Source organism: Saimiri boliviensis, chromosome 16 (genome assembly GCF_048565385.1).
Source record: "Saimiri boliviensis isolate mSaiBol1 chromosome 16, mSaiBol1.pri, whole genome shotgun sequence".
NCBI classification, from domain to species: domain Eukaryota; kingdom Metazoa; phylum Chordata; class Mammalia; order Primates; family Cebidae; genus Saimiri; species Saimiri boliviensis.
In genome coordinates this window covers 38,215,696-38,242,190 of record NC_133464.1, presented here as the reverse complement: position 1 = coordinate 38,242,190, position 26,495 = coordinate 38,215,696, and the positions used below count along the sequence as shown (strand labels likewise).

Genomic DNA, 26,495 nt, shown 5'->3' with positions numbered 1-26,495 from the left:
TGAACCATTTTAAAAGAATATCATTTTCATAGGGGCAGATATCAGGGATGCTAACATCCCTGAGTACTAATACTCTCAACTGAGCATTATAATCAAAACCAGAGACAGTAGACTACTACTCAGATACGGAGTAAGTTAAACAGTAACACGTAATTCATCAATTCTGCAAGGACTAATTCTGGGAAACTGGCATATCTCCTTAGCATCTTATGTCTTTTCCTCCACCTTTCACCCCCCCTTCCCCTCTTCAGTCTTACTGAAATTATATCCACGTCCTATAGCTTGTTCCTAGTAAAACAGAAACTCCTTCACGGAGTGCTCTTTTTCAGATGTTACTAGCTTGAGTTTGGTGGAACTTGATTCTTTTACTTGCACTAATAAATAAGCATTATGAATGTTTGGAATTAGAAAGAGGAAAAAGGGGTACAAAAATTAGAGGCTCTGGATAACAAAGCTAAACTTTACCCATTTAAAAGACATCATTATTTTGCCTAGGATTAAAGTTAATTATAATAATTTGCTCTTGTTATGTGCCTTTACCTTTCTTTCTCCAAACACTTATTTCATAGTTATGTGTGTCAAGTTGTTAAGGGTAATGATCCTATTCTTATCATCAAGGAGGGGGGAAAAAAACCAAGACCAAAATGAAACAGATGTTCTAAAAACTGTGGGAAGTTGGCTTTGTCAGATCATTGAATACGTGATTTTTGACTTAGTATCTATACAATTGAAATAGAAAAAAGGCAGAGACCCTGACTGTGGGTCTCTTTGTGGCTGCTTCTTCCAGTGTATCTAAAGTCACTGATGCTGAGTGGATAAATAAGAGTCAAGTTAATTAACGAAAATGGTTGAAGTGATCAGTTCAAGCACACTGTTTAGTAGACTCGCTACATAAATCTGTGTAAACAGAGGCTGACTCAGGTTGTTGCTGTAGCCACCAAGCGCTGGTCTTTTTAATTTGAATACAGGCATATTTGAATATCTGTGGTGGTGGGTGGGGTGGGTAGATGCATCTTGGTTAACAATTTCTGCATATCAAATCAAATGGAACATTTTTAAAAGTTCATTTCAAAAACCAGTAAAATGCATAGCACTAAACATTTAGGAAAAATAATTTACTAGCTCAGAAACGTTCATGCTATATAAATACAGTAATGTCGATAAAGTAAGGCATGAAATAAAAAACCCAAACTTGAACAGTTATTGCATGACGCAAGACTATGAGCAAGAACAGGTAGGAGCCAAGAGCTTCTGTTAGAGGTATTTACCTGTGCTTTAGCATCTTGTCAGAGGCCTACAACAGAAAGGCTGGCCCAGGGCAAGGCAATTTCAGCCTCTCCGCTGTCAATCTTCCTTCATATCCCTTTCCTTTCTCATGTTCCTCTTCCCTTCCCTGATACTTTACTGGTGGCCAAGGAAATAAGAGGTAAACCTTAGAATCCTTCTTAGACCATGGCTCCTTTGGTCTTTAATTGTAAAGACAAATGTGAATTCGTTGCTCAGAGTTTCTAAAGTGTGCTGCCTGTACTATACAGAAAACTTTTAATTTTACTACCTCCTCATCTGGAGTCATCCTTCTCAACCTAACTCTCTTAGAAAAGTTCTTCAAGTACAGGAAATAGAGAGATCCGCAGATGTCCTCTGAAATGTTTTCATTTTTTACATGCTGATCTGATATTTTATCCTTTTGTTATTTAAAACATTATGTTTAATGGTCATATCATAATGAAATGTTTGGGACTTTTTTGTTGTTGACAGTCTTTGAGTTTACAGAAGTCATCAAGACATGAAAGACAATCAGAAAAAGAGAAAAGAGAGATTAATAGTGAAATAGTCATATGCGTTAATGAATGAGGGTAAACTAACAGAAAATCAGAAAGACAAGTTCATAATTGTACACACTGGAAGTTAACTTTGAGTAAACCTATGTACAGAATTAAAAAAATTTTTTTGACTTCCCTCACCACTTCTGTCACTTGACCTATGTATAGAATTTTTAAAAATTCTGTAACAATTATATATTTATTTCAGAATATTATTTTAATGTATTACTATTAATTTTCAAAGATCATGTAAGAGGTCTCTGTAGAACATTCTTTTTGCTTCAACGCACACTTCCCAGTGTTTATACATGTACACTGAGTCTTGACTGATGTCTCATTAACTATTCATGGGTCCTGGTATTCTAGGGCTTCCCAGTTGTTAGCTCTGTGTATTCCTTACTAAATCAATGCAACTTTTGTAATAATAACAAAGACAGGCATTTACTCTCTTATATAAAACACTGTGACTTGAAAATGTGTAGGCTGGGCGTGGAGGCTCATGCCTGTAATTTTAGCAGTTTGGGAGGCTGAGGCGGGTGGATCACTTAAGGTGAGGAGTTCAAGACCAGCCTGGCCAACATGGTGAAACTGTGTCTCTGCAAAAAAATACAAAAATTAGCTGGGCATGGTGGCAGGTGGCTGTAATCCTAGTACCGGGGAGGTTGAGGCAGGAGAATCACTAGAACCTGGGAAGCGGAGGGTGCAGTGACCCTAGATGGCGCCAGAGCACTCCAGCCTGGGTGACAGAGCAAGACTCCATCACAAAAAAAAAAAAAAAAAAGAAAAGAAAAAGAAAAAGAAAAAAACAAACAAATCAGAAGGGTTATGTTGAAAATTAAGCTTCAGTTCCTAAGTTTCCATTAGATAGTTACACATTAAAATATACTAATATATAAAAAGCACATAATATTAAAAGCACAAAAATGGTTATATTGAAGAAGTCAATATAACTATTGGCTATATAAGCCCCAAATGGAGTAAGCATACTTTAGATTTTAGTCACCACAGTTCCAAACTTTAAAGTTTAATTTAAAAGAAATGCATAGATCTATAAACACACACACACTCACACAAATTAAATATACATTAGAATGATGCAGAAAAACAATGTGATTGAAATGTCTAGGAAACTTACTTATCTCAGAATTGAAACTTATCATCATTTGTCTAAATAAACAGATGAGAACACAGACTCCTCAATTTTAGGATTTAGTTCACACAAAATCAGAATCATTGTGCTGACTGTGGTGAGTCAGGGATGAGGAAGATCTCAGCAACCTCTTGGATTCAGTGCCCATACTGGATCAAGTTAACATTTGCTTTGGAGAAATGAAGTTATTTGAACAAAACAAGTAAGAGATAAACAATTTTTTTTTCTTTTTCTCTCTCTCTTCTTTTTTGAGAAGGAGTCTCATTCTGTTGTCCAGGCTGGAGTGCAGTGGTGTTATCTCAGCTCACTGCAAACTTTGCAAGCAATTCTCCTGCCTCAGCTTCCCAATAGCTGGGATAACAAGTGTCCAACACCAGGCCCAGCTAATTTTTGTATTTTTAGTAGAGATAGGGTTTCACTATGTTGGCCAGCCTGGTCTCGAACTCCTGACTTAATGATCTATGATCTGCCCGCATTGGCCTCCCAAAGTGCTACGATTACAGGTGTGCAAACAATGTTTTTATAAGTGCTCAAGTAGAATCATAGTACTGGTAACAGATTTACAGGCACTCTAGAAAAAGATGTTTTTGGAGCTGAAAGTTCTAAACTTTGCCTTACTACCATTTATCATATAACTAAAAAAGTCATTAACCTCTGATCCTTAATATCTTCATTTGTAAAATCAGAATAATGACACTTGCTGTATTTATATTTCCTCATGCTTATAAACTTAAAATTACTACACTAGTACTATTACTTTTAGTACTCTAATTACTAATTCCTTCTGTTATTATCACTAATAATACCAATTCTACCAGTAACTGAAGCTTTCTATGTGCCAAAGCTTTGTGAATTACTTTTCATACCTTCTAAATATATCAAAACTTTCTCAACAGTCCTATCAGGTAACTATGCTGATTTTCTTCTTACAGACATCTCAGAGTGATTAATAACTGCTAGAAGTCTCACAGCTATTAAGAGCTTGCATGGAAATTTGTTCACTTTAGATCCATTATATCTTGTTTTCTCTGATATATTCATACATAATGTCAACACATAATACATATTATCTCTATAACATAGATATATTATTCATTTTATATACACAGAGACATACACTTATGCTGTGAATTCTGAAATGCCATACCAAGGCTCTCGTTTATTTTTATTTTATTTTTTTAAATTTCAAAACCTAATGCATAAAACAAAGTAGGTATTTAGTCAACATTTGGGAAAAATAATATAAGAGAGGTAACTAAGATAATTTTGATTGAACTGTTCATTGAACTGACATTAAGTGTGTCAGCAGTAACAGTGGCTAAATCCTCCTCATCTTCAAGATTATGTTATTAAAAATTACTCTAGAAGACACATATTGCATGGCACTACTTACATGTGGAAGATTTTTTTAAAAGTTAAATTCCTAGGAACAGAGAGGAATGATGGTTGCCATAGGCTGGGGTGTCAGAGAAAAGACGAGATACTGGTCAAAAGGGACAAACTTGCAGCTATAAGAATAAATTCTGAGGACTCATATACAGCATGGTGACTACAGTTAATAATACTGTACTGTATACTGGAAATTTGAAATTTGCTAAGAGCGTAGAACTTATGCATTCTCACACACACAAAAAAGGTAACTATGTGAGGTGATAAATGTGTTAGTTAATTGTGCTAAACATTTCACTATGTATATGTATATTGGATCAGCACATATACTTTAAATGTATAAAGTTTAATTTGTCAGTTATACCTCAATAAAGCTGGAAAAACTTATTGTATGAAACAAACATACCCGGATTTTTTTTTAATTATTTGTGTTCAATTCTAGGTACAAAGTTGACAATGATAGAGAAGCAGCTATTTTCAATAAATGGGGGCTGACATCTAACCCTACGGTCCAGGTAAAAGGAGGGAGAAAAGATTCATTTAAAAATCACATATGATTCCTACTTTTCAAAGGATGAACACATTATCTTCCAAATTTAAATCTAAAAAGATATTCTATAATTTCCTGTCAAAACAAGATAATACTTGCCATATTTCCCTTGACTGTATAATAATAATGATGATGATAATCAAATAGTGACATTCAAAAAGAATAATTTTTTTTTTTTTTTTTTTTGCAGAGTTAAGGAGAAGGGCGAGAGAGGTATTAGAAAAGATGCACAGAGGTCTTATATCTCATCAAAGCATGAATTTCCAACTCTTTCAAACACTCCATTCTCTGCCCTAATCTCCCAAAGAGCATCCAGCTGAATGAAAAGCTTCTGACATTCGTGCCAGTTCACAGCTAGAATGACATGGCTGGGGGACAGGAGACGCTGCAGTTTCCATTATCCATTGAACACCTTGGCAATTCTTATTTCATCCTGTGAATGTGATACTTACTCTTGTACTGCTCTGGCTATGGAAAGGGCCGTAGATCCGGTTTCATTAACGCTATCTAAGGTCACATTTGGCAGGTCATCATCTTCACTGTCACTTTTACTTTGTCTGGGAGATAGGCCTCGGGGGTCCATTTGTGCTGGAGAAAAAAGGCATATATAATGAATTAAAATCAGTGCGCAGAAAGTTAACCTTGTCCTGGACCAACATTAAGCATGGAGCTTCTCTTCTGTGCGTATCATGCAAATGGAATTCTCTAGACATCACAGGAATTAGTGACAGCTCCACGTTTTATGTTCTGAGTACTTAGTGATTCTTTTCACCTTCAATGGATTTACAATACCTACACCAGCTCTCAAGAGTTTCAGGGTATGACTATAGAGTAGAAACTATAAAATTCACAATGTTACCAACTTTTGGGTGGTCAAAAGCTGATTACGTAGCTCCCGAGCTACTGTTCAACCCTCTGGTTTCTCCACCTCCTTGCTTCTGCTGCCAGAGTTCTGGCCATTTCACTGCTCATTAGCACTCCCCCTGGAAGGTGGAGAGCATGTGGTAAGGAGCTATTAGTTGCTTACGGCTCCCTTAGTAAGTTAAAAGAAGAACAGGGTTTGCACGACTAAAAGAAAGTATAGGTATTTTTCTTACTTCAGTGAATCCCTGTCCCCAAGTTCTACTACTATAAGGTGGGATTTGAAGGGGTAAAAATGACAAAAGTGGTAGCATTTTAGATAACATGTTTCTCAGTGCTAGACTGTGCTCTTCAACTCTATCCTGATTTTATTTTTCAAAAAGTCATGTCCGGATATGATTCTCCTCCCACCGTGAATCTGCCAAAGCAAGAAACGGCACAATCTTCTGACCTCTGTTGACCAAGACTATCAGATCCTTTCAAATGAGAGGATTACTGTTAACATATGTTAACACATATTTTTAAAAATTAGATTTCATTTCCACCTCCTTTTCCCTATGAACAGATTTAGCAACCACTGCCCAGAATTTCTATCCGCTTCACCTCAAGCACAAACTAGGTATACCTTTTCAATTAAAAGAAACGCATGAGCTACACAACCACAATGTTAAATCGTGTGGCTGCCTAAGATTTCTAAAACCACCACCGCTTGCCAGGGAAAGCAAAATGCAGGTGAAATCATGGTCACAGTGACATTTGGGTACATTTTATAATGTCATTTTTTGTCTTAAATCACTCTTTTTGGTTACTGTGTGTCATACATTATACAGAACCACATGGAATTGCTGAGAATGCACCATTTTTACCCATGACATGGCAACTTCTGATGATTGTGTTTGATATTTACAATCTGGCTAGAAAAACTATACCTAGAGAGTTTCAACATATTTCAACATATTGCTAACTACACGTGGTTAGGAAAGAACTTACATCTAGCGAACCTGGTGTGCACCAGTGTATTTGACATACATCCTGCCTATAAATATAAACATATCAAAATGTGCTTTGCACAATGGAAGTGTTTGGTAAATATTAAATTTAAAAGAAAATAATGCAAATAATCTAAAGAGTTTTCCTCAACCAAATGCAAATTTGCCTCCCAAGAGACACCTGCCAATATCCAGAGACATTACTGTTTATCACAACTTGGGGGGTAGGGAGGGTGCTCCTGGCATCTAGTGGGCAGAGGCTAAGAATGTTGCTAGACATTCCACCATGCACAGGACAGCCCCTCACAGCAAAGAGTGAACCAGTCAAAAATGGCAGTAGTACCCAGGCTGAGGAACTGATCTAGGGATTTAAGTGTTTGGACATATAAAAGGTGTCACACTTTATGACTTTCAATTCCTACGTAACTATGCTCTCACTTCAACACTACTAACAAGGAAATTGTCACACATCAGATTATCCATGTTTTCTGGCCTTCTCTTAAAAAAAATTCAGTCACGTGACCCTGTACCTCCTCCAATGTCAGGAATTAGGCAGTAATATTTATTAAGAGCTTTTGAATATTTTCTTTGAACCACGAGCTATGGGACAAAAAGATTATTTTCCATCTGCTCTCTGGAGGAGATCCACTAGAAGAGGGCTATTAGAGAAACTGTGGGGCAAAGCAGCCAGTTCCATCACCATCGGATAACAGAGAGCTTGACTACTCAGTCACCTGAAGGGCACTTGAAGGAACCATATCATTTAAGATTAATTTTTGCTGTAGGCAACAGAAATTGGCTCAGGCTAACATATAAAGAAATGTGCTGGAAAGATAATGAGCAGTGCACAGAATGGAAGGTCAAAATGAACAACCAACGCTAAAGGAACATAGGATCCAGGAATGACACAGTCATTTCAGCTGGGAATGCACAGACAGTTTCTTTTTGGGCAATCTTGTTCTAGAATGATTCATTTAACAGCCTTTTGCAACTATTCAAAGCCAGCCAAAAAAAAAAAAAAAAAAAAAGAATATCAGATCCATCTAAGCTTCCAAATCACATATTGTGTGGTGTTTCATACACCTGTAAATGTCAACAATTTAACATTTTAAGTTGTTGAAACATCATGCGCTATGACGCCTTTGCCAAGGTACCAAATTTGTAAATAGCCAAGAAAAAAGAAAATATTCTGATAGTCCCATTTTGTCCAAGACAACTAGAGCTCTTATAGTAAGTAATACAACTCAAGGAAGACAGAGGCAGTTAACCACGAGCAATCTGGCTCTGAAAGTTAAAGTCTGATTGTATGAAAGATTCCAAAACCTTGTGTGAGAGTTGTTACATGATCATCTAATTATGTTATGTTTATATCTTAATGAAAGTTTAAAATATGTTAAATATGATATCTTTTTGATGTACTTTTCAGGAGCATAATTGAGGATTTCTTTGCAATATTTTCAATAAATATTATGAAATACATCTGCTACCATCATGCTGCAAAACTCTTTTTACCCATACCTTCAGCCAAGCTGAGGAAGTAATTAGAAAGGCTTTTCAAAATCTGCATTGCTGATTAGGTCAGATGATTAGCTTATCTACATACTTGCATAATTCCACTCTATTTTTATTAAATGTAGAATAGGGACATCAACCCTAGTTAACCTCCATTAGTCTTTGAGCATCTCAGCCCATTTAGGAAGGACTGATTCTTTGCGGTGCCCATTTAGAGACAAAAGGAAGTTACCTGGACACCAGAAACAAAAAAATATCAACTTCTGTAAGTAAGAGAACAGGAGATGATCTATAAACACCTGAAAAGAATTTACACTTTAGATTTTACTGCTTTCTAATGAAAAGGGATCAGACAGTTTTGGGTATCCCAGCTCACTGCTGGTAGAGGTGTCATTCCTCGGAGTTGGAGGTGTTCTGGAATCCTATGTGAGTTTCATTCCATGTGTCAAAATCCTGGGGAGAAAATATCAGAACCCAACACCGGAAGTTGAGCTGATTTACTTTGGTTCAAATACTCAGGTATGGTAGATTGTTACTATAAAGTTCCCTCCAGGAAACCATGTCTGCCTGTATCCATGCTCTTATGTGGCCACTTCTCAACAATGACTCTGGGTTTGGCTCTAAGACTTGATGTGACCAATGGGACATTAGCAAATGTGACACAAGCAGAGGCTTGAAAAGTACCTGCACCTTGGATTTCCCCTTTCCTCTTGTTGTTTTTAGAACCCAGTCACCCCGCGAAGAAGCCCAGGTGAGCCTGTAAGAGGCACACTGCTCACTGGCAGCCAATCCCACTGAAAGCCATGTTAAGTGAGCCATTTTAGACTCACCAGCTACATTACAGCCACCAGATAACTGCAGCCCTGAGTGACCCCAGGTGAGATCTGCTTGAAACCCTCTTGGCTAAACCCATGCCACATTTCTGACTCACAGAATTTTGAGCAAATAAAACACCTGCTCTTAGGCTGGGTGCAGTGGCTCACACCATTGTAATCCCAGCACCTTAGGAGGCTGAGGCAGGAGGAAGACCGCTTGAGCCCAGGAGTTTGAGACCAGCCCAGACAACATCGTGAGAACCTGTCTCTACAAGAAATTTAAAAAATTTGCAAAATGTGGTGATGCACACCTGTACTCCCAGCTGCTTGAGAGGCTGAGGTGGGAGGATCACTTGAGCCCAGGAGGTTGAGGCTGCAGTGAGCTATGACTGCACCACTGCACTCCAGGCCTGGGCAACAAAGTGAGACCCTGTCTCAAAACAACAACAAAAAAAAAAAAAAAAGAAAGAAAGAAAAAGACAAAGACAAGACTTACTATTTTATTCTACTACAATTTAGGGTGACTTGTAGGGCAGCAATATAAAGTCAGTGCACTAGGTTACTCGCCCAGCTCCTTCTAGAGATCTCCTAGCAATGACGCGGATGAACTACAAGTACAATTACAGTCTTAACAATATTGAACTGAATTAAGTTTGGCCTAAAGCTGCCTCTATACACGTTTTAAGTCTGGCCTAAAGTTTCTTCTGTACACGCTGAGCTGTAACCTAACTTGATGTGTAAACAGATGCAACACGTAGCTGAGTTTCGGTCAATCAAAGGTGGCCAACTGCTGAAACCAGATTCAATTAAGGCACATTCTGGGTTCTAACCAATGGAGCTGTCTCTGTACCTCACTTCCATTTTCTGTACATCACCTCGTTTGCTCTGGCTATAAATATAATCCGCACATGCAGTAGGGTGAAGCATTCTGAACGTTTTTGGTCCAGACTGTTGTCTGATTCTGGAATCAAATTAAAGCCAATTAAGATCTGCAAAATTAGATTTGTTTTCTTTTAACAATATTATTCTTTATTCTCTTCCCAAGAGCCAACCCTGTTTTAGTGACATAAAAGCTGCCTACTGCATTCTACGTCATTCACTTTTCAATGCAAAATATTCAAATGTATGCAGGGGCATTTTGGCTTTTGAGGTATCTTCTCTGACCCTTCAGTACTGCGCAGCTAAGTTTCTTCTTGGGTCCTATGAGGCCATCTAGTTATGATGAACGATACTTATTTATGTATTTATTTATTTATGTTTTTAATTTTTTTTTTCAGATGGAGTCTCACTCTGTCACCAAGGCTGGAGTGCAGTGGCGCAATCTCGGCTCGCTGCAATCTCTGCCTCCCAGGTTCAAGCCTCCCAGGTTCCTGCCTCAGTCTTCCAAGTAGCTGGGATTACAGGCGTGAGCCACTGTGCCAACCGAACAGCACTGTTTAGGTCTTCTCCTTAGCTCAGACTTGATAGGATGCTAATATGGGTGGGTTCTCCCTGGTGTCTGGTCACTCAAAGGTATATTTCATGTCTGGTTCTCTTCGACTCTCATGAGACATTTAAACTTTACTTGTTTCCTCCCCTCATGTAACAGGAGAAGGACATAGATGCAGGGGCACTAATTCACTCTCATCTCCCCTCACCCCAGCCTGCACGCTGTCAAAAGACCAAACACTCTTCTAACTTCTGTTGAAGTAACCCTGCCTATGCAGCCACTCCTAAGGAAAAGGCCATTCTTCTGTAAGTTGCAATATTAAATGCGTACAACACAGCAATCTACGAACATATATGAAAGCTGACAGAATAACGTTTCCTAACAGGAATGAATCCCAGAAGCAGATACTGAATTCTTTCACCGCCACACGTCAGGGCTGGAGAAGAGAGGGTCGCACACAGACAGAAGGTGTGAGGTGGCTGCCTAGGCAGGGGCCACAGGGCTGATGGGCCTCTTTTCTCCCTCTTTCAGTCACTGACAGGCTCCCTGCTACCTGCGGATGATGCCCTAATTGCTCGCCCTGCCAAGACTGAAACATGTCCCAGTTATAGAAACCCCGGCTTCCAGGAGAGCTGGTGCTTTATTCTAGAAAGGAGGGCAGCGGGGGAGTATGGCAACAAAGGGAAAAATGGATGTTTGGGGAGGAACGTTTAGGGGGAAAATGCATAGTATCAGCGGGTAGAAGAATCCTCCTCCAACACATTCTATGCAGAAATTGTTCCAAACAAGGAGGATCATGAAGCTTCTTTAAGATAAAAACATGGCTCTGGCTTTAGGGAGCATGGGATGACTTCTGGCCCTGTCACTTGCAAGCATCGGACCTCGGGCAATGATTTCACACAGGGAATCTTCAGTTTCTTCTCCTGCCACTGCTGCTCTAAGGAGTAAAGAAGATAATACATGCAAAGCACTTCGTCCTGGCTCCACGCTTAGTAGCCAATCATCATTCTGTTTTACCCTGAAAGTAAATTTACTGCTTCTTCACTCATTCCCTTACATAACACTCCTTCCAAATCTCTGACTGTCTCCTGGACTATTCAAATTAGGCGGTTTTCTTTTTACATGTACCTAAACTGAAAACACCATTACAGAGGCAGAACACATATTGGGTAATATATAAAATGACTACTTCTCTACATCACTTATATATTTAGTCAGCAGATATTTACTGAACACCTACGAGGTAGCAAGCCGTCTTCTTGCTGCTGGAGAAAGAAGAGTGAACAAGGCAGATGAAAATTCCTGCTCTCGCGTTGCAGAGACACAGATCACTAACAAAAAAGAAAAAGATATACAGTAAGTGCCACATAGAAAAATGAAGCAGGGAAGGTGGATGGGGTTCCTTAGTGGCAGGTGGACAATTTTTGAGATGGTGGCCAGGAAAGGCCAGATGGAGACGATGATATTTGAGCGAGGGCTTGAAGGAATTGGGTGAGAGAAGCTTGCAGGTGAGGGATTTTGGTTTTTGTGTGGGATGAGGGGCATTCCGGGCAGAGCAAAGCACAGGTGCAAAGGCGATCAGGTGGGAATGAATTTCATGTGCCTGAGGACCTGCAAGGAAGCTGTGGCTGGAACCAATACCGGGAACTGGATGAGGACAGACAGAGCCAGAGGAGGCCATGTAGAGCACAGAGGGCCTTGGAGGGTGACACAGGCTTTTGAATTGTGCTTTGGGTGAGAAGGGAAGTCGTTGGAGGGTACTGAGCAGAAGGATGACATGACACAAAATTGTGTCATTTGATAAGGATCCCCCTGGCTATCTGTGCCTGGAGCCTAGGCGGATTCAGATGAAGCCACATACACAGGACTCATCTACGACATGAATATTCTTTAAAAACAGCACAAGCTTTTTATCTTTTTGGTGGCCTCATGCTGGCTGCAGACAGTCAATTAAAACTCAGGACTTTGTTACATCAAGGTCTATGTGGCGTGTCCTTCCTAATATATTTGTGCAACTGATATTCTGACTTCATTTGATTTCAGAATATCAGTTGTTCAAATAGATTGCTTATTTTTCTAGCACATCAAGATGGTGAGAGAAACATTCATGAGTAAATAAAGCTTGACTCAAAGGATGGTGAACTCCAAGGTTAGAACTAGCTCTCCAGGGTCCCATTTTGCATATTAATGTTTCAATGAGGCCTTGTTTCTTGTTTCCTTTACTTTTGCTATTGCTAATACCTCTACAGAGCAGCAACTGTGATGGCCACATAACCCCAAAAGACGATTTAAAACTTCAATCAATTATGTAAATCTTAGGATGCTGGTACTGTATAGAAATAATATGCAATTTACTCATTTTTCCCCCGATTCTTGTCTATGCACTTGACAGTGTAATGGCTTCTGTGATCATTATATTTAAAAAATAACCTAGTAAGGTTCTCATAATTCCCTAACGCAAGGTCCACTTCTCAGATGTAATGCTGCTGGACCTCTCTACAGTTTTCAAGACTGTTGGTTATTCCTTTTCACTTCCATTTCTGGCTTCTTCTTAAAACCTTCTTCTCCCTTGGCCTCAGGGAGGGGCAAACTAAGCCCTGTGGGCCCTGCCACCTGTCTTTGTAAATAAAGTTGTATTCAGTCATGCTCATTTACTTCATATTTGGCACTTTTAGTGCTACAACAGCAGGATTGAGTAGCTGTCACAGAAATTACATGTCTTGTTATAAAATACTATCTGGCTTTAGAAAAAGCATTTGCTGACTGAAATGCATCCTTCTCTTGGGTCTCTGTCTCTCTCTGGTTGTCTATCCTTGTAACTTCTTCATCTCCTTTCTGCATACCGCTACGTGTTAGTTGCTGCCCTAGGTTTTGCTACTGCCTCTTTACTGGGGAGCTTCTCAGCAATTTCACAGAATTCCATCACTTTCCCAATTTCAAAGACTGTCTCGGAGGGGATGAATACCAAATCAACATTCCCAGCTCTGACCTCTCCCCTCAACACCAGTCTCATTTCCAGCATTGTACTGGCTAGTATTCCTCAAAACTCATTTCAAACACAAGTCCTATTCTTCCTCCTGGTTTCTGAGTTTCAACTGAGAGATCCTTTTCCCAGTCACCCAGGTTCCAAACTTTCATTCATTTCATTTGAGCCCCTCATGACATCAGTTGCTGAGTGCTCGTGCTTTCACCCACTGATTTTTTTCTTTTCCCACTGCCTCTCATGGATTTCCTCGAAGTCCTGTTCTACTACACATTGTCCCATGTAGTATTTCTCTAGTAACTGAATGCATGCAAACTTTCCTAAGACAGTCCTTACTGAGAAATCCTTGACTTTTTCCCACCATCTACCAAACAAGGTTCAACAGCCCTCCACAACGATCCTACAACTCATTTTCCATTGGGAACAATGACGAGTCTTACCCCCGAAGCCCCCTGAATCCAGCTTTATCTGGCCATTTCCTTCCATTCACAATTCTGCCAACAACATCTACCCTTCCTACAGAATGATACCTTCATGCTCTTCTTTTCATTTTCTAACTAAACGCATCTCTCTCCTTTATAAAGAATACTCATACTTTGTATTTATATATTTTCATGGCATTTTTGCATTTTCCATTTTGAATTATAGTTAAGCATATACTTATTTTCTATCTCCAATTATCCTGTTTACTCCTTGAGAGGAGAGAACACATCGATTATACTCCCTTGTACACAGTAAAATGCAATGTTTACTGATGAAGATGATGCTAATAAATGCAGATCTCTACAGAAAATGATCACAGTAATTCCCAGCTGGTGAGAGATTCCACAATATAATGATGCAAGTGTCTAGCTCACATTTTATTTAAAAAATTACATTCTGACTTACATTCTAATATGAACATTTGTGAGGGAAAAGTCACGATCATTAAATTTCTTTCATTCTCTGAAGTCTTATATTTTTGGTTTGGGATGACATGAGAGTGAAAATGTTCATAATTTTTATTCACTTTTCAGCTAAATTCCATTTAACGGGCTTTACTTTTCTTTCAGGAAATCATTTTAAGCACTTCCAAATACCTCTTATTTCTATCACATGAATTACTGCTTGGAAACTAAAGTGAAGGAATTTCATCCTTCATCCTAGTTTAGGCTGGGTGTGGTGGCTCATGCCTGCAATTCCACCACTTTGGAAGGCCCAGGCTTGAGCCCAGGAGTTGAGGACCAGCCTGGGTCACAAAGTAAGACACCATCTCTATTAAAAAAAATAATAAAAGGTAGCTTAAAAATTCATGTTTTTTTGAAATCACAACAGCTATTAGAGTTTCATTTTTTAAAAGAATCATGACTAAAACGACTTTTCTTGTTCATAAAAAAATGAATAGAGATTTATAATTATGTTTACTAAAAGTACATCTAAGAGCATAATAAAAGTTCATAAAATTTTCCATTAATAAGTAGGCTTTTCCACTGTGTGTGCTTCCACGTGCTCTCCAGAGTTGGCCAAGAGCCCCGAACTCTGGGAGCCCTTTGAGATATCACCACACCACTGTTCCCCATAAGCTTTGCATTTTGTTCATTCGTTATAACTGCTCCAAAGCAAAGCCAATCAGCTCTGATTTATTCAAAACTGAAACTACTATAGGCAGAGATGTAAAATAATAAAAAAGTGATTTTGTGGTGCATACATATGGGGAACAATGAAATCATCAAACTCATTTTCATCTGCAATGTACGGAGAAGATTTTAGGCATTAATCCATGGCCTTTTTATTCACTTTTCTTATTCCTCTTAGTTGGTCTGTTGTCCCATCTGTGTTTTCTAGTTTGTGTACACGGTAAAGCAGAATCTTTTAAGGCAGGTTAAAATCTGTTATAATAATTTTAAGTACCACCAAACCACAGCCCTGGTGTTAGTACTTTAAATATAAGAAATACTTTAAAAGAAAGAGCAGAAAATCTACCTTGAACTTAAGTCTGCTTCTACATCCGCTACAGTATGTACAGCTAGATGACATGTAAATGATTTACCATGGAAGGGTTCTCTGCTAGTTTAAAAGTTAAAAGGTTAAAAAAGCAAGGGGTGGGGCGGAAGCATGCAGAACTATTGTGCCATGTTGAGAATCAGTGCTGCTGTTTCCCTCCAACTAGTATGCTCTCCACACCTCATTTTAGAATATATTTAAACTTGCAGGGTTAAAGGTAAGACTTGATACATAATCGTGATTGAATTTCTTTTAGAAGCAGAGTAGACATTCTCAAAGATATGGTCTAAGAGCATCAAAAATCCTCAAGTTTGAGAATTATTTATACATGCAGTTGGACCTTTCTATAGCTTTCAAGATTTGGTTATCCCTCTTCATTTGTAGTTCTGGCCTCTTTTTTTTTCTTCTCTTTTCTTTTCTTTTTTTTCTTTTTTCTTTTTTTTTGACAGAGTTTCACTCTTGCTGCTCAGGCTGGAGTGCAATGGCATGATCTCGGCTCACTGCAACCTCTGCCTCCTGGGTTCAAGCGATTCTCCTGCCTCAGCCTCCTGAGTAGCTGGGATTACCGGCGCATGCGCCCCCCCACCTGGCTAATTTTGTATTTTTAATAGAGATGGGTTTTTGTCATATTGGTCAGTCTGGCCTCAAACTCCTAACCTCAGGTGATCTGCCTGCCTTGCCCTCCCAAAGTGTTGGGATTACAGGTGTGAGCCACTGCGCCCGGCCTGTTCTGTTCTTAAAAGCTCTCTTCCTCTGGCTTCAGGGATGGTCACATTTGTCCCTACACCCTGAACACGTTTTGATCAAGAATTACATATTTCCTGTGTACATCTTCACATCACATTGTTTAAAAAATACCCTATGAGAGTTTTCTTTTTCATTTGATTGATCGATAAACACGTACACACAGAGCAGCATTTCCACCGACGCTTCACAAGAGTTACCGCGCGGGCCGCAGGCAGAGAACAAAAAGCACCACTGAGACAAGCCCTGTGGTTGTGCAGTCTCGCTCATGCACAGACCCCGCCCCCGTGCATAGGATTCTAACTTGGAACTTAAATAGCGGCACTATGTAATAGACTTCTGGGACACTGTGGAAAGGGGATATCTTAGATGCTGTATGTGTGAATGCCAGGGTCTCCTCTGTTAAAATCATAAAATATAATTTTTCTTTGTGAGAACAAAAGTGAGTGCTGACTCTTCACCTCCCCAGTGCATTCCGCAGAACTGTCCCATCCTATGGTGAATGCTATCACTATTCAAAAATCACCTGGGAATATCTCTGGGCCAAAAGAACAAGTATTACTATATTTTTTTTCCTTTGTTTCAATCTTGGTTGAAGGATGTATTTGTTTATATCCTCATCTTATGCAAACTCCAAAGAGAAAAATGTACTCTGTAAAATTGGGTGAAAGGTGTTTTCCACATTAATTCTGTTTGGTATGCTTTTATAAGAAAGAACAATTCCATTCGTTTGCATCAATCTATTAGAAATATGTATTCTCAGGCCAGGCGCAGTGGCTCATACCTATAATCCCAGCACTTTGGGAGACCGAGGTGGGTGGATCACCTGAGGTCCGGAGTTCAAGATCAGCCAGGCCAACATGGTGAAACCACGTGTCTACTAAAAATGCAGAAAAATTGCCAGGGGTGGTGGTGTGTGCCTGTAATCCCAGCTATTTAGAAAGCTGAGGCAGGAGAATCGCTTGAACCTGGGAATCGGAGGTTGTAGTGAGTTGAGATCACACCACTACATTTTAGCCTGGGCAATAAGAGTGAAACACCACCTTAAAAAAAAAACAACAAAAAACAAAAAGCAAACAAAACCCCAAAGAAATACATACATATTCCCTGTGTTTTGGAGTTTATTAACGAGATGTTATTTCCGTATTTTGTGACAGTGCCCCTGTTCCTCCTGCCCCTGTTATGATAAATTACCTAGTCTCTATGAAGGCTGGTGAGGTTTCCACCAACTAGAAATGACTTCCCTGGGCTTCAGGTCTGGCCATTGCACTGGAGTTTGTTTGGTCAGAACCCTTCCTAAGCCCAGGAACTCAAGCCTCTGACTTGTTGAGGGAGGTGGTGGCGGTGGTATCTTGAAGAACAAGATCAAACTTATAATTCTGTCTTGAGGCAGGCGAGGTGAAGCAAGTGAGAACACTGCCATAGTATATACCACAACACCAAGAGAGCACAGGACGTACACACTAGTCTTTTCTGCTTTCCCAACTTTAAACTGGGCTTACACTAACCTCTTTAGAAAGCTCATTTTGGTTTTGTGAAAAGAGACAGCTTCTGAAGAAGATAAGAGCTCTGACAGAGGATGAGGTCTTGGGCTTTGCCAGGCAAATTTCTGATAAATTGCATGGTGCTTGAGGTTGCTGTATGTAGCTGATTAATAAACAGGCTGGATACTATCTTTTGTAATATAAGGAAAACGAAATTTCTGCTGGTAAAAAACAGTGAAATGTGAAATTCACACTGCTCTAGTAACATATATTCTAAACATCATCTAGCCTTGATTTCCTTAACCAAAGATGCCAGGTTACCTACACTCTAAGCATCTGCTGTCCCTGAGGGTAAGCTGAGATCTTAGAGCCAGGGTGTCTCATTACAACCCAACCAAATCCATCTGCTAATAAGAGTAGCCAAGCTTTCTATGTGCCTGCCACATTCAAGCTATCAAATAAGATGTCATGGGCTAAATGAATTCGTCAATATTTTTATTTACCTAATTCCTGAAAGAACTCCCTAAATCTTGAAAATCATTTCTTCCCACTGTTTCTCACATCCAACTATGCTTCATATAAAAGAAACTACAAACAGCCATTTGACATAGGCTCTAGTACTTTATCCCTCATTAACTTGCTTATTAACTTATTACAGATTTTCTTTCATGTCAAGTCACTTCTTAGTTAAGAAATTCCAGGCTTATGTATAAGGGTTATTTATTTTCCGCAAATATTCAAAATATCTAAACATTTTGTGGTATTTCCTTTAGATCATTAAGTTAAATCACAGAAACAGATGAAAGCTCCTTTGTATTTTCTAATAATTCCTATTTTGTTTCCTTCTTCCATAGTATTCTGATGTATATCCTTCCTATTCATATTTTTGGCCCTTAACTACATGTATATCCATGAACAATATCTATGGTTTTCTTTTTAAAATGGCACATAACAATATCATATCTATACGTACATATATATGTGTTTATATATATATATTTTTAAATTTTTTTGAGAAAGGGTCTTACTCTGTCACCCAGGCTGCAGTGCAGTGGCACAATCTTGGCTCACTGTAGACTTGACCTCCCAGGTACAGGTGATCCTCCCATCTCAGCCTCCAGAGTAGCTGGGACTACAGGCATGTGCCATCATGCCTGGCTAACTTTTGGATTTTTTTGTAGAGATGGGGTTTCACCACATTGCTCAGACTGATCTTGAATTCCTGGGCTTAAGTGATCTGCCTACCTGGGCCTCTAAAGCACTAGGATTACAGGCATGAGCCTCCGCAACTGGCCAACAATATATTTCCATTTGATTTTTAAATTTAACATTGTGTTTTTGAGATTTATTCATAGTCTTTCATTTAATTGTAAAATATTCCATTTTCTAAATGGAGCGGTATTATTTATCCATTCTTTTAGTCATGAAAAATTAATTTGTTAAAAATATTCATTGTTACAAATGCTGCTGCAACTTTCTTCATGGTATACATTTGAAAATTATGGGGTGTGCATATCGTCAATTTTACCAAATATTGCCAAATTGATGTTCAAAGTTGTTAAATCAGTTTACACTCCCACTGGTATGTGAATATCCACAGTTTCCCATACTGTTGTAAGACTAATACTGACAGATACTAAAAATTTTCTAAAGTCTAAAATTATCCCATGTTGTCAATTCTCCTCCCAAACACTAGACTGAGCATGGTGTAACTATCCAAGGAAACTCCCACCTTCCCCATTTATCATTTAGTCCAGAATTTTTTTTTTTTTTTTTTTGAGACGGAGTCTCCCTCTGTCACCCAGGCTGTAGTGCAATGGTGTGATCTCGGCTCACAGCCACCCCTGCCTCCCAGGTTCAAGTGATTCTACTACGTCAGCCTCCCAAGTAGCTGCAATTACAGGTGCCCCTCACTGTGCTCAGCTAATTTTTGTATTTCTGGTAGAGTTTGGGTTTCACCATGTTGGTCAGGCTGGTCTCGAACTCCTGACCTCAAGAGATCTGTGCACCTCAGCCTCCCAAAGTGCTGGGATTACAGACATGAGCCACTGTGTCTGGTCTGTCCAGAATTTTGGTGCATGTTTTACTATCAAGAGTTAATTAAAAGTTATCTCCATGCATACATTTATCTGTTTTTCAAACCAGTTCTAAGCTCTCCTTTTCTTTTGGGTTTTTCCGTTTGCAAAATTATATTCTTTATGGGTCTTATCGGCAAATTTGTGTGGGCTATAAGCTCTTAGTCAATGTATGTCTGGTTTTTTTTTTTGTTTTTTTGTTTTTTTGTTTTTTTTAAATTTCACTCCTGATGGAATTTTACTTCAGCCGAGTACAGAATTCCAGGATCTTTCAGCCCTTTGAGGAGCCTGTTGCATTGCTTTCTGGCATCTGTTGTTGCTCAAAGTCTTTTCATTCTTAAATCCTTTGCAGACAAGCTTTTAAGGTTTTCTTTAGGGAACTCATTCTTGGGAATTTCACTGTACTATATCAAGCTGTGAAGTGATTTTTACTGAGTTTGTCTACAATCTGAGATTCATAATCTCCCGTAATTTTCCTGAATTTCAAGACATTTCTCTGAATGTTGCATTCTATCTAGTCTGATGAATGACATTTTAGATATATGTTGGAATACTTCAAATAATGTCTCTTAACTTTTTGAGTCTCTTAACTTTTCTTTCATGTTTTTGTCAGCTTTTCTACTTGGGTGGAATTCTCAGTGTAATCTTTCAATGAATATATTCTTCCCCTGAACTTTCTCAGCATGTTCCACTTGCCAGAACAAGAACCCGGGGTCATTCTAGATTTATCTTTTTTTTTTTTTTTTTTAATCCTTGACATCCAACTGGCCAAGTTCTGCTGTTTTTTCATTCACACTGTCCCCACCCGGCTCTCTGTTATTCTCACCTGGCTTCCTGAAATAGTCTCCTAACTTGTCTCCTTCCCTCTATTTTCAATACATTCAACCTTTCATGACCCAAATTTTAATGGTGCCACGTTAACTCCCATCTACTTCCAAGTTTCCTGTGCCTCCCTGTAGAGGTCAGTAGATAACTCCTTAGCTCAGCACACAAGGCCTGTGATAACCACACACGTGAATACTGACCTTAAGCTTCATTTCCATTTCTTTTAAGTACTTTTCATTTGAACGATACCAACCTATCTACTTGCTGAATCTAATCTACCAGGATACAGTATGCCCTTTTGTATTTCCAAGACTCTGCATTTTGTAAAAACTGCCCTTCCTTTCCCCCATGGTTACACAGAGAATGTAACTAATACTTTCTTCTGAGAAACAACCTTGTCTTGAAGTGATAACCACACCTCTCCGCCACCCAACACCACCACGCGTGTACTGCCCCTCTTCCTCTGCAATCCACCTCTGTGAGTGTGGGTTCACTGGATTACAGAACTTGTCTCACTGTGACTTTTTTGTCTACTTTATCCATTTGACTGTGAGTGTATCGTGGGTACTGTACATGGTGCGTGTGGTTGAATCATAAATGTGTATTAATCACATGAATAAGGGAATGGAAAGGAGCACACTGGACAATTCCTGGGTAAAGCAAAAGGTTGAAAATTGGAGATCAAAGGCTTTTTAAAAAAATCTTAATTTTTGAATCTAGCTGCCCAAATTTTACTTAGTTTTGACAGATGAGTCAGAGAGCAATAAACAAAATAAATCGGTACTATAATTAAATAATAAAGATCTTTCTTTCACTTAGATGCTACAAGATAGAGAATAAAATCCAAGAGTTTTATAACAAGTCAACTAGTTTCTTTTGATTTATAATGTTCTAGGTAGTATCATTTTTTTTAATAAAAATATATACATGTTTACATATATCTGTCTCTGTATATGTGCATTTGTATTTTATATAGATGCATAATAGGGTTTAGTGCCATGTTCTTCTTTGAGGATATAATAACATGCCTGGGTATCCGATGGACACTGCATTCTGAAACTTGCAAATACGCAAGGCCTCTGCATATTTTGACTGCCTGAACAATTACGATTGGCTGAATTACCGGCTGAATAGTAAGAATATGGCTGAGCTCCCCTATATCTTTTCTGGAATAAGGTATAAAATGAATAAGTAACGCTAACAGAGTCTTTGATGGCTTACTCTTGCTATTAAGGATGATTGCATTCTCAACGTTCATCATAATTATAAATACAGAGCACAGTACTGAAAAAGTTATAAACCATTCAGTGGCTTAGACTTGCAAAAGGACAAAGCTGCAATCCTCTGTTTCTATCAGATCACACAAAATTATATAGCTAAAACTAGTGTCAGTTATGACTGAAAGCAGGTTTATTGTGAGTATGAGGGGCTTATCATGGTGACTAACTATTAAAGTAATCACAACTGGCCAAAGAAGGCAAGAAATGTGCTTGTTAATAGTTGTATGAGTTGCAAGGTGGATAATGAGATAATAAAACCCGTAATTGGAGGTTATACTATCTTGATTACTGTAGATTATACCAATGGGCACAATAATGCCACTAAGTAGCGCATCACCAGCGAACGCTCATTTGTTAGATGATAAATGGATAATGATGTACTATAACCATGACTTCCAGAATGTGATAAAAGGTACTTCTCATGACCTATCACGATACCAATACATTTTGGACAGTATGCAAGATATTTTACTCTTCGATAAAGTTAATAAATAATAGAAAACTAAAAAACCAGCAAAGATTATATGACTCTGAAAAGACACTGAAACAAAAACCGGAAAATGCCAGATTTTACTATGAAGCTATTCTCCATAACCAAACACACATTTTATTGAATTTATTTTCCAATTTTGAAGAAGGCATTTCTGAACATCTGCTTATATAAGCTTGGATAATTCTAAAATTGTAATGTTATAATGATTATTAGCTATTGGCTAGTGCTCAGAATTTTATTGAACTCATTAATCTAAGAAAAATAAATATAATTATAACAGTAATAATAACTGTTGGCCATGTCTTTATTTTCTAGTTTCCCCTTGTGTTTTCCAGAAAATTACCACTACCAGAACTAGGCAAGATAGAGCAGGCGTGTCTGTGTTGTATATGTCTTTCTAACCAATTCCTTGCTCAAAAGAGCTCCAGGCAGGGGCCAGATGTGTCTAAAAATGACATGGATGTCGATCTCTGAAACTCAGTGAACCACACTTTGACAAAATTTCCCTACACCTAGAAATGTTAACCTACAGCTTAAGGCTGTTGTTCTCAGGCTGCAGGATGCTGAAGAAATGAAAAAAGATAATACAGTACTATCCTATCAATATTTAACAACATGGAATTACCTCATGTAATTCACATACACATACACTTATTTTACATATATAATAGATTTCATATATAATAAATTTTAATGCTTGCCAAAAAATTAAATGATTTAAAAACACAATGCCACCTAATTTGAGGCACTATGGAATTGGATAATTAAAATTGACAAATTCTGTAGATAATTAAGCCATACCTTTCAAAGCATCAAGCCTAAGTACAGCAAAATGGCTGTGCAGTACTTAGAAATTCTGATTTAATGCAAGGCTCCACCACTTTTAAGCTGCGCCCTTGTTAGTGGCACAGAAAGTTAAATGAGTCTTAGTCTTCTCATTTCGAATGACTGACCACAATATCTATATGTTGGCTATTGCAGGGCTTAAAGCTAACATGTGAAGCACAAAGAACACATAAGCATTCAGTAAACGTTATGTATCATTATTTAAATGATTTCTAGTAAATATATTTACAAGATTTATTACATACTTTGCTGCCTTTTTCAAATAGACTGATAATTGAACCTTTCTTTCCTTACTAATGGTCATTATTTCAAAAGCAATTATTACCCTGTAATAAAGTATTCTCTCCAAGGACTGAAGTGCCGTGTTAGCCCGTTTGCTCCCATCCAGAAAGACCTTGCTGCAATTATTCAAGTTCTTCCTTTAATAATAATTTTGACATCTTCTTTCCTGGCTGCCACTTTTTAACCTGAGTGTCCCTAAAGATAAAGGGAGTGTCCTAATTCGGGCAGGGAATTGGTAGATGAGAATCTCAGGAGGTATTGAGCACCTATAAACTGGTAATGCAAAATCAGATCTGTTTTCTATCAGTAATGAAATCGACAGAAAGTGAAGTGCTACAAAATTTTGTGCCTATTGCGAATCCATAAAAATCTACCGAGAAGACACTTTACAGAACCCGCTATAAAATAAAGACTGAAAAATTCCTATCACTTACAAATATTCCTATCACTTACTTTTCCTTCACATTTTTATTTGCTATTCTCTACTTAATGCGGTTAGAACATTATATTCATAGAGAATGTAACAAATATATCTAAGCCAAGAGTTAAAATACTTTCAAAGAGGGAGGATCTTGAGTGCTCTCCTGTAAGTAGCACAGAGCACATATGATGCAGGCAACATGTTTTGGATCATATGCAATGGCTGAGCGTGAGAGGACCTCACGGGCTACTTTTCAGTACAAGCACAGGATTCTTCATTCTTTGTAGGCCCTCCATTCTCTACCCTCATTATTGACTCTCTTCCTGGTCTGAAATACTGCTATTTCCTTTGAGTACCAAAGCCTTATGCTTTTCCAGCTCTCACCTCAAATGCCACCTACTCTCCCTTCATTATAGCATAAGACTTCCTCCAGAGTCTAGTTCATGTTCTTTGGAGATTTACAGCCTGGGCCTCTAGAAGGCTTCCTCTGTTTAAAAGGTCTCTGTGTTTATAGAGGACTAATTTACAACATTCACTTCTGACAAAGGCCACACCGGAGATGATTAGGGAGCCCTTGGATTTAGCACAGAAGAGACAAAAAGGCAATCAAGAAATCGAAAATGCCTTCCAAACACAGAATACTGGAAACAATTCAGATAAAGCTATCTTAGATTCATGCTGGGTTTTACTTAATACACTTTTAAGATTAGAGATCTGAGGAGGGAAACCAAATCTTTGTTTTATGGATGCAACAAATGGGCGCACCATGGTAACTACATCATTTATTCTTTCTCACAGAGATATTTAACTCTCTAGTACAAATAAAAGTAGCATTTTCCTTCTACTTAAGGTTTGTTAAAGGAAATTTATGCTTTTAAAATGTTCTACAAACACCGAAAACTTATTGTACCATTATCAGCTTTTAAATCAAAACAGCTTGCTATCTGGTAAGGACAGGAGAAATGGTCGATTTATTTCATAAAACTTTATGTACAAAGAGACAGTGTCTATGAACTTAATGGAGAGAATATAGAGTCTGGAGAGGTAATTTTTATTACAATTTATAGTGGGATTACCCATACTCCACAGTTTTCAAATTTTATGGCACCGTGATGCTGACGCAGTTAACTGCAGTGGGGGAGGAGGCTTAATTTGTTTTGCCCTGACTGGGAAATGAAATTGGCATTACTATTATAGAAGAAACCTAGCAGACTCTATTAATTGCCTGGATCCAATCAAAGCTATTATTTATCCTAGTTTCACAGGTAAAATATTTTACCTGAGAGTAAAAGAATAAATAAGAACTGACTGTAATTTTCACACAGTAATATCTTTGTATTAAGACTGTTTGGAAGCCATAAGAATATTTCTCACCCACAGGGGTTCATCTCCAAAAACTACTAAAACCCAAATCACATCAAATATGCGTAAGGTACCACAAATGTTATTCTTTAATATTAAGTACTACCAAATAAACTGGGAAACAGCAGAAACAATAAATTTAAGTACCAGGCAACTATAGACTGACATACCACAGTAAGAGCTTTGGCAATGGTATTCTTTCATTCTGCACTTAAGAGTGTTTATTGTACGCCAGATGTTGAAGAAGGCAGTAGTAAGGCAATGAGAAAAGATGGCGTGTGTGTGTTTGCGGTGGGGAGGTGGTGGTGTATGATTTGCCTTTACAATTTGGTATGTACTATTTCAGAAAAGAAGGTATTTGAACCACATCTTTTGTCAGAGAAAGAAAAGGCTTCCATTTGCTTTCTACATGGATATAGGTAGAATGTCAGCTGAAGGGCCATGCAACATGGCTGGGACATGAGACATATGGTGGAATGGCAACAGACTGAGATGGAGGGGAAGGAGGAGCCAGCCTGTGAGGATGTGCGGAGGCTTGCTGGCTGCCATGTCACGTGTTGGCAGCCTTCTACTTCACCACGGGAAGGTTTCTTCTGTGGTCAGGGTTTAGGACTGCATGCCTGTACTGGCCACGACATTCTTCAACATCTCACACAAAACACTCTTCCTGCAGCAGGCTACATTAATGCATTCATTTCTTCATCCAAATCTTCATTCAATAAATATTTATCGAGCAGTTACTAGTGTCAAACACAACTTGGGGAAATATTAGATGATGAGGTTTAAATGATACTTTCAAGGAGCTTAAATTTTCATGAAGAATTCTGGGAGAACCCCCCGCCCCCCAACCACAACCTCTTTACTTTAGAAATGAGGATTTATAACAATATAAAGCACATTACATAAACACCATAGTTCTTCTCAGCAGAAGAGCTTATTCTTACTATAGGTTACCCAAGTCCTGCTAGATCTTTCTCTCCCCAAAATACTGAGAAATCCACATATCTACCAAAGAATTATCTTTCTTCTAATTATACCATGCTCCCACTGAAATCCTAAGAGCCTAGTATTTGAAAAGGCAGTTTCTGTGATGAATTCTCCCAGGGCTATTCGTAGTTGTCTCAGTTGTACTAATTTTTCCTACATTCTGTTTTCCCGAACTCTTTGTCCCAAGATGTAACTGTCCACTATATTTATTT

General features: G+C 38.4%; 1 protein-coding gene across 17 annotated transcripts in view; it reads right to left on the bottom strand.

The window, feature by feature from the left end:
* KLF12 (KLF transcription factor 12) overlaps positions 1-26,495 on the bottom strand; it is a 466,131-nt gene that overhangs the window by 127,779 nt on the left and 311,857 nt on the right. For all 17 annotated transcript variants that reach the window (XM_074387618.1, XM_074387623.1, XM_074387613.1 and 14 more), the window contains one exon: positions 5,365-5,500. In XM_074387618.1, the coding sequence (XP_074243719.1) occupies positions 5,365-5,500 (136 nt within the window). The remainder of the gene's footprint in view (positions 1-5,364; positions 5,501-26,495) is intronic.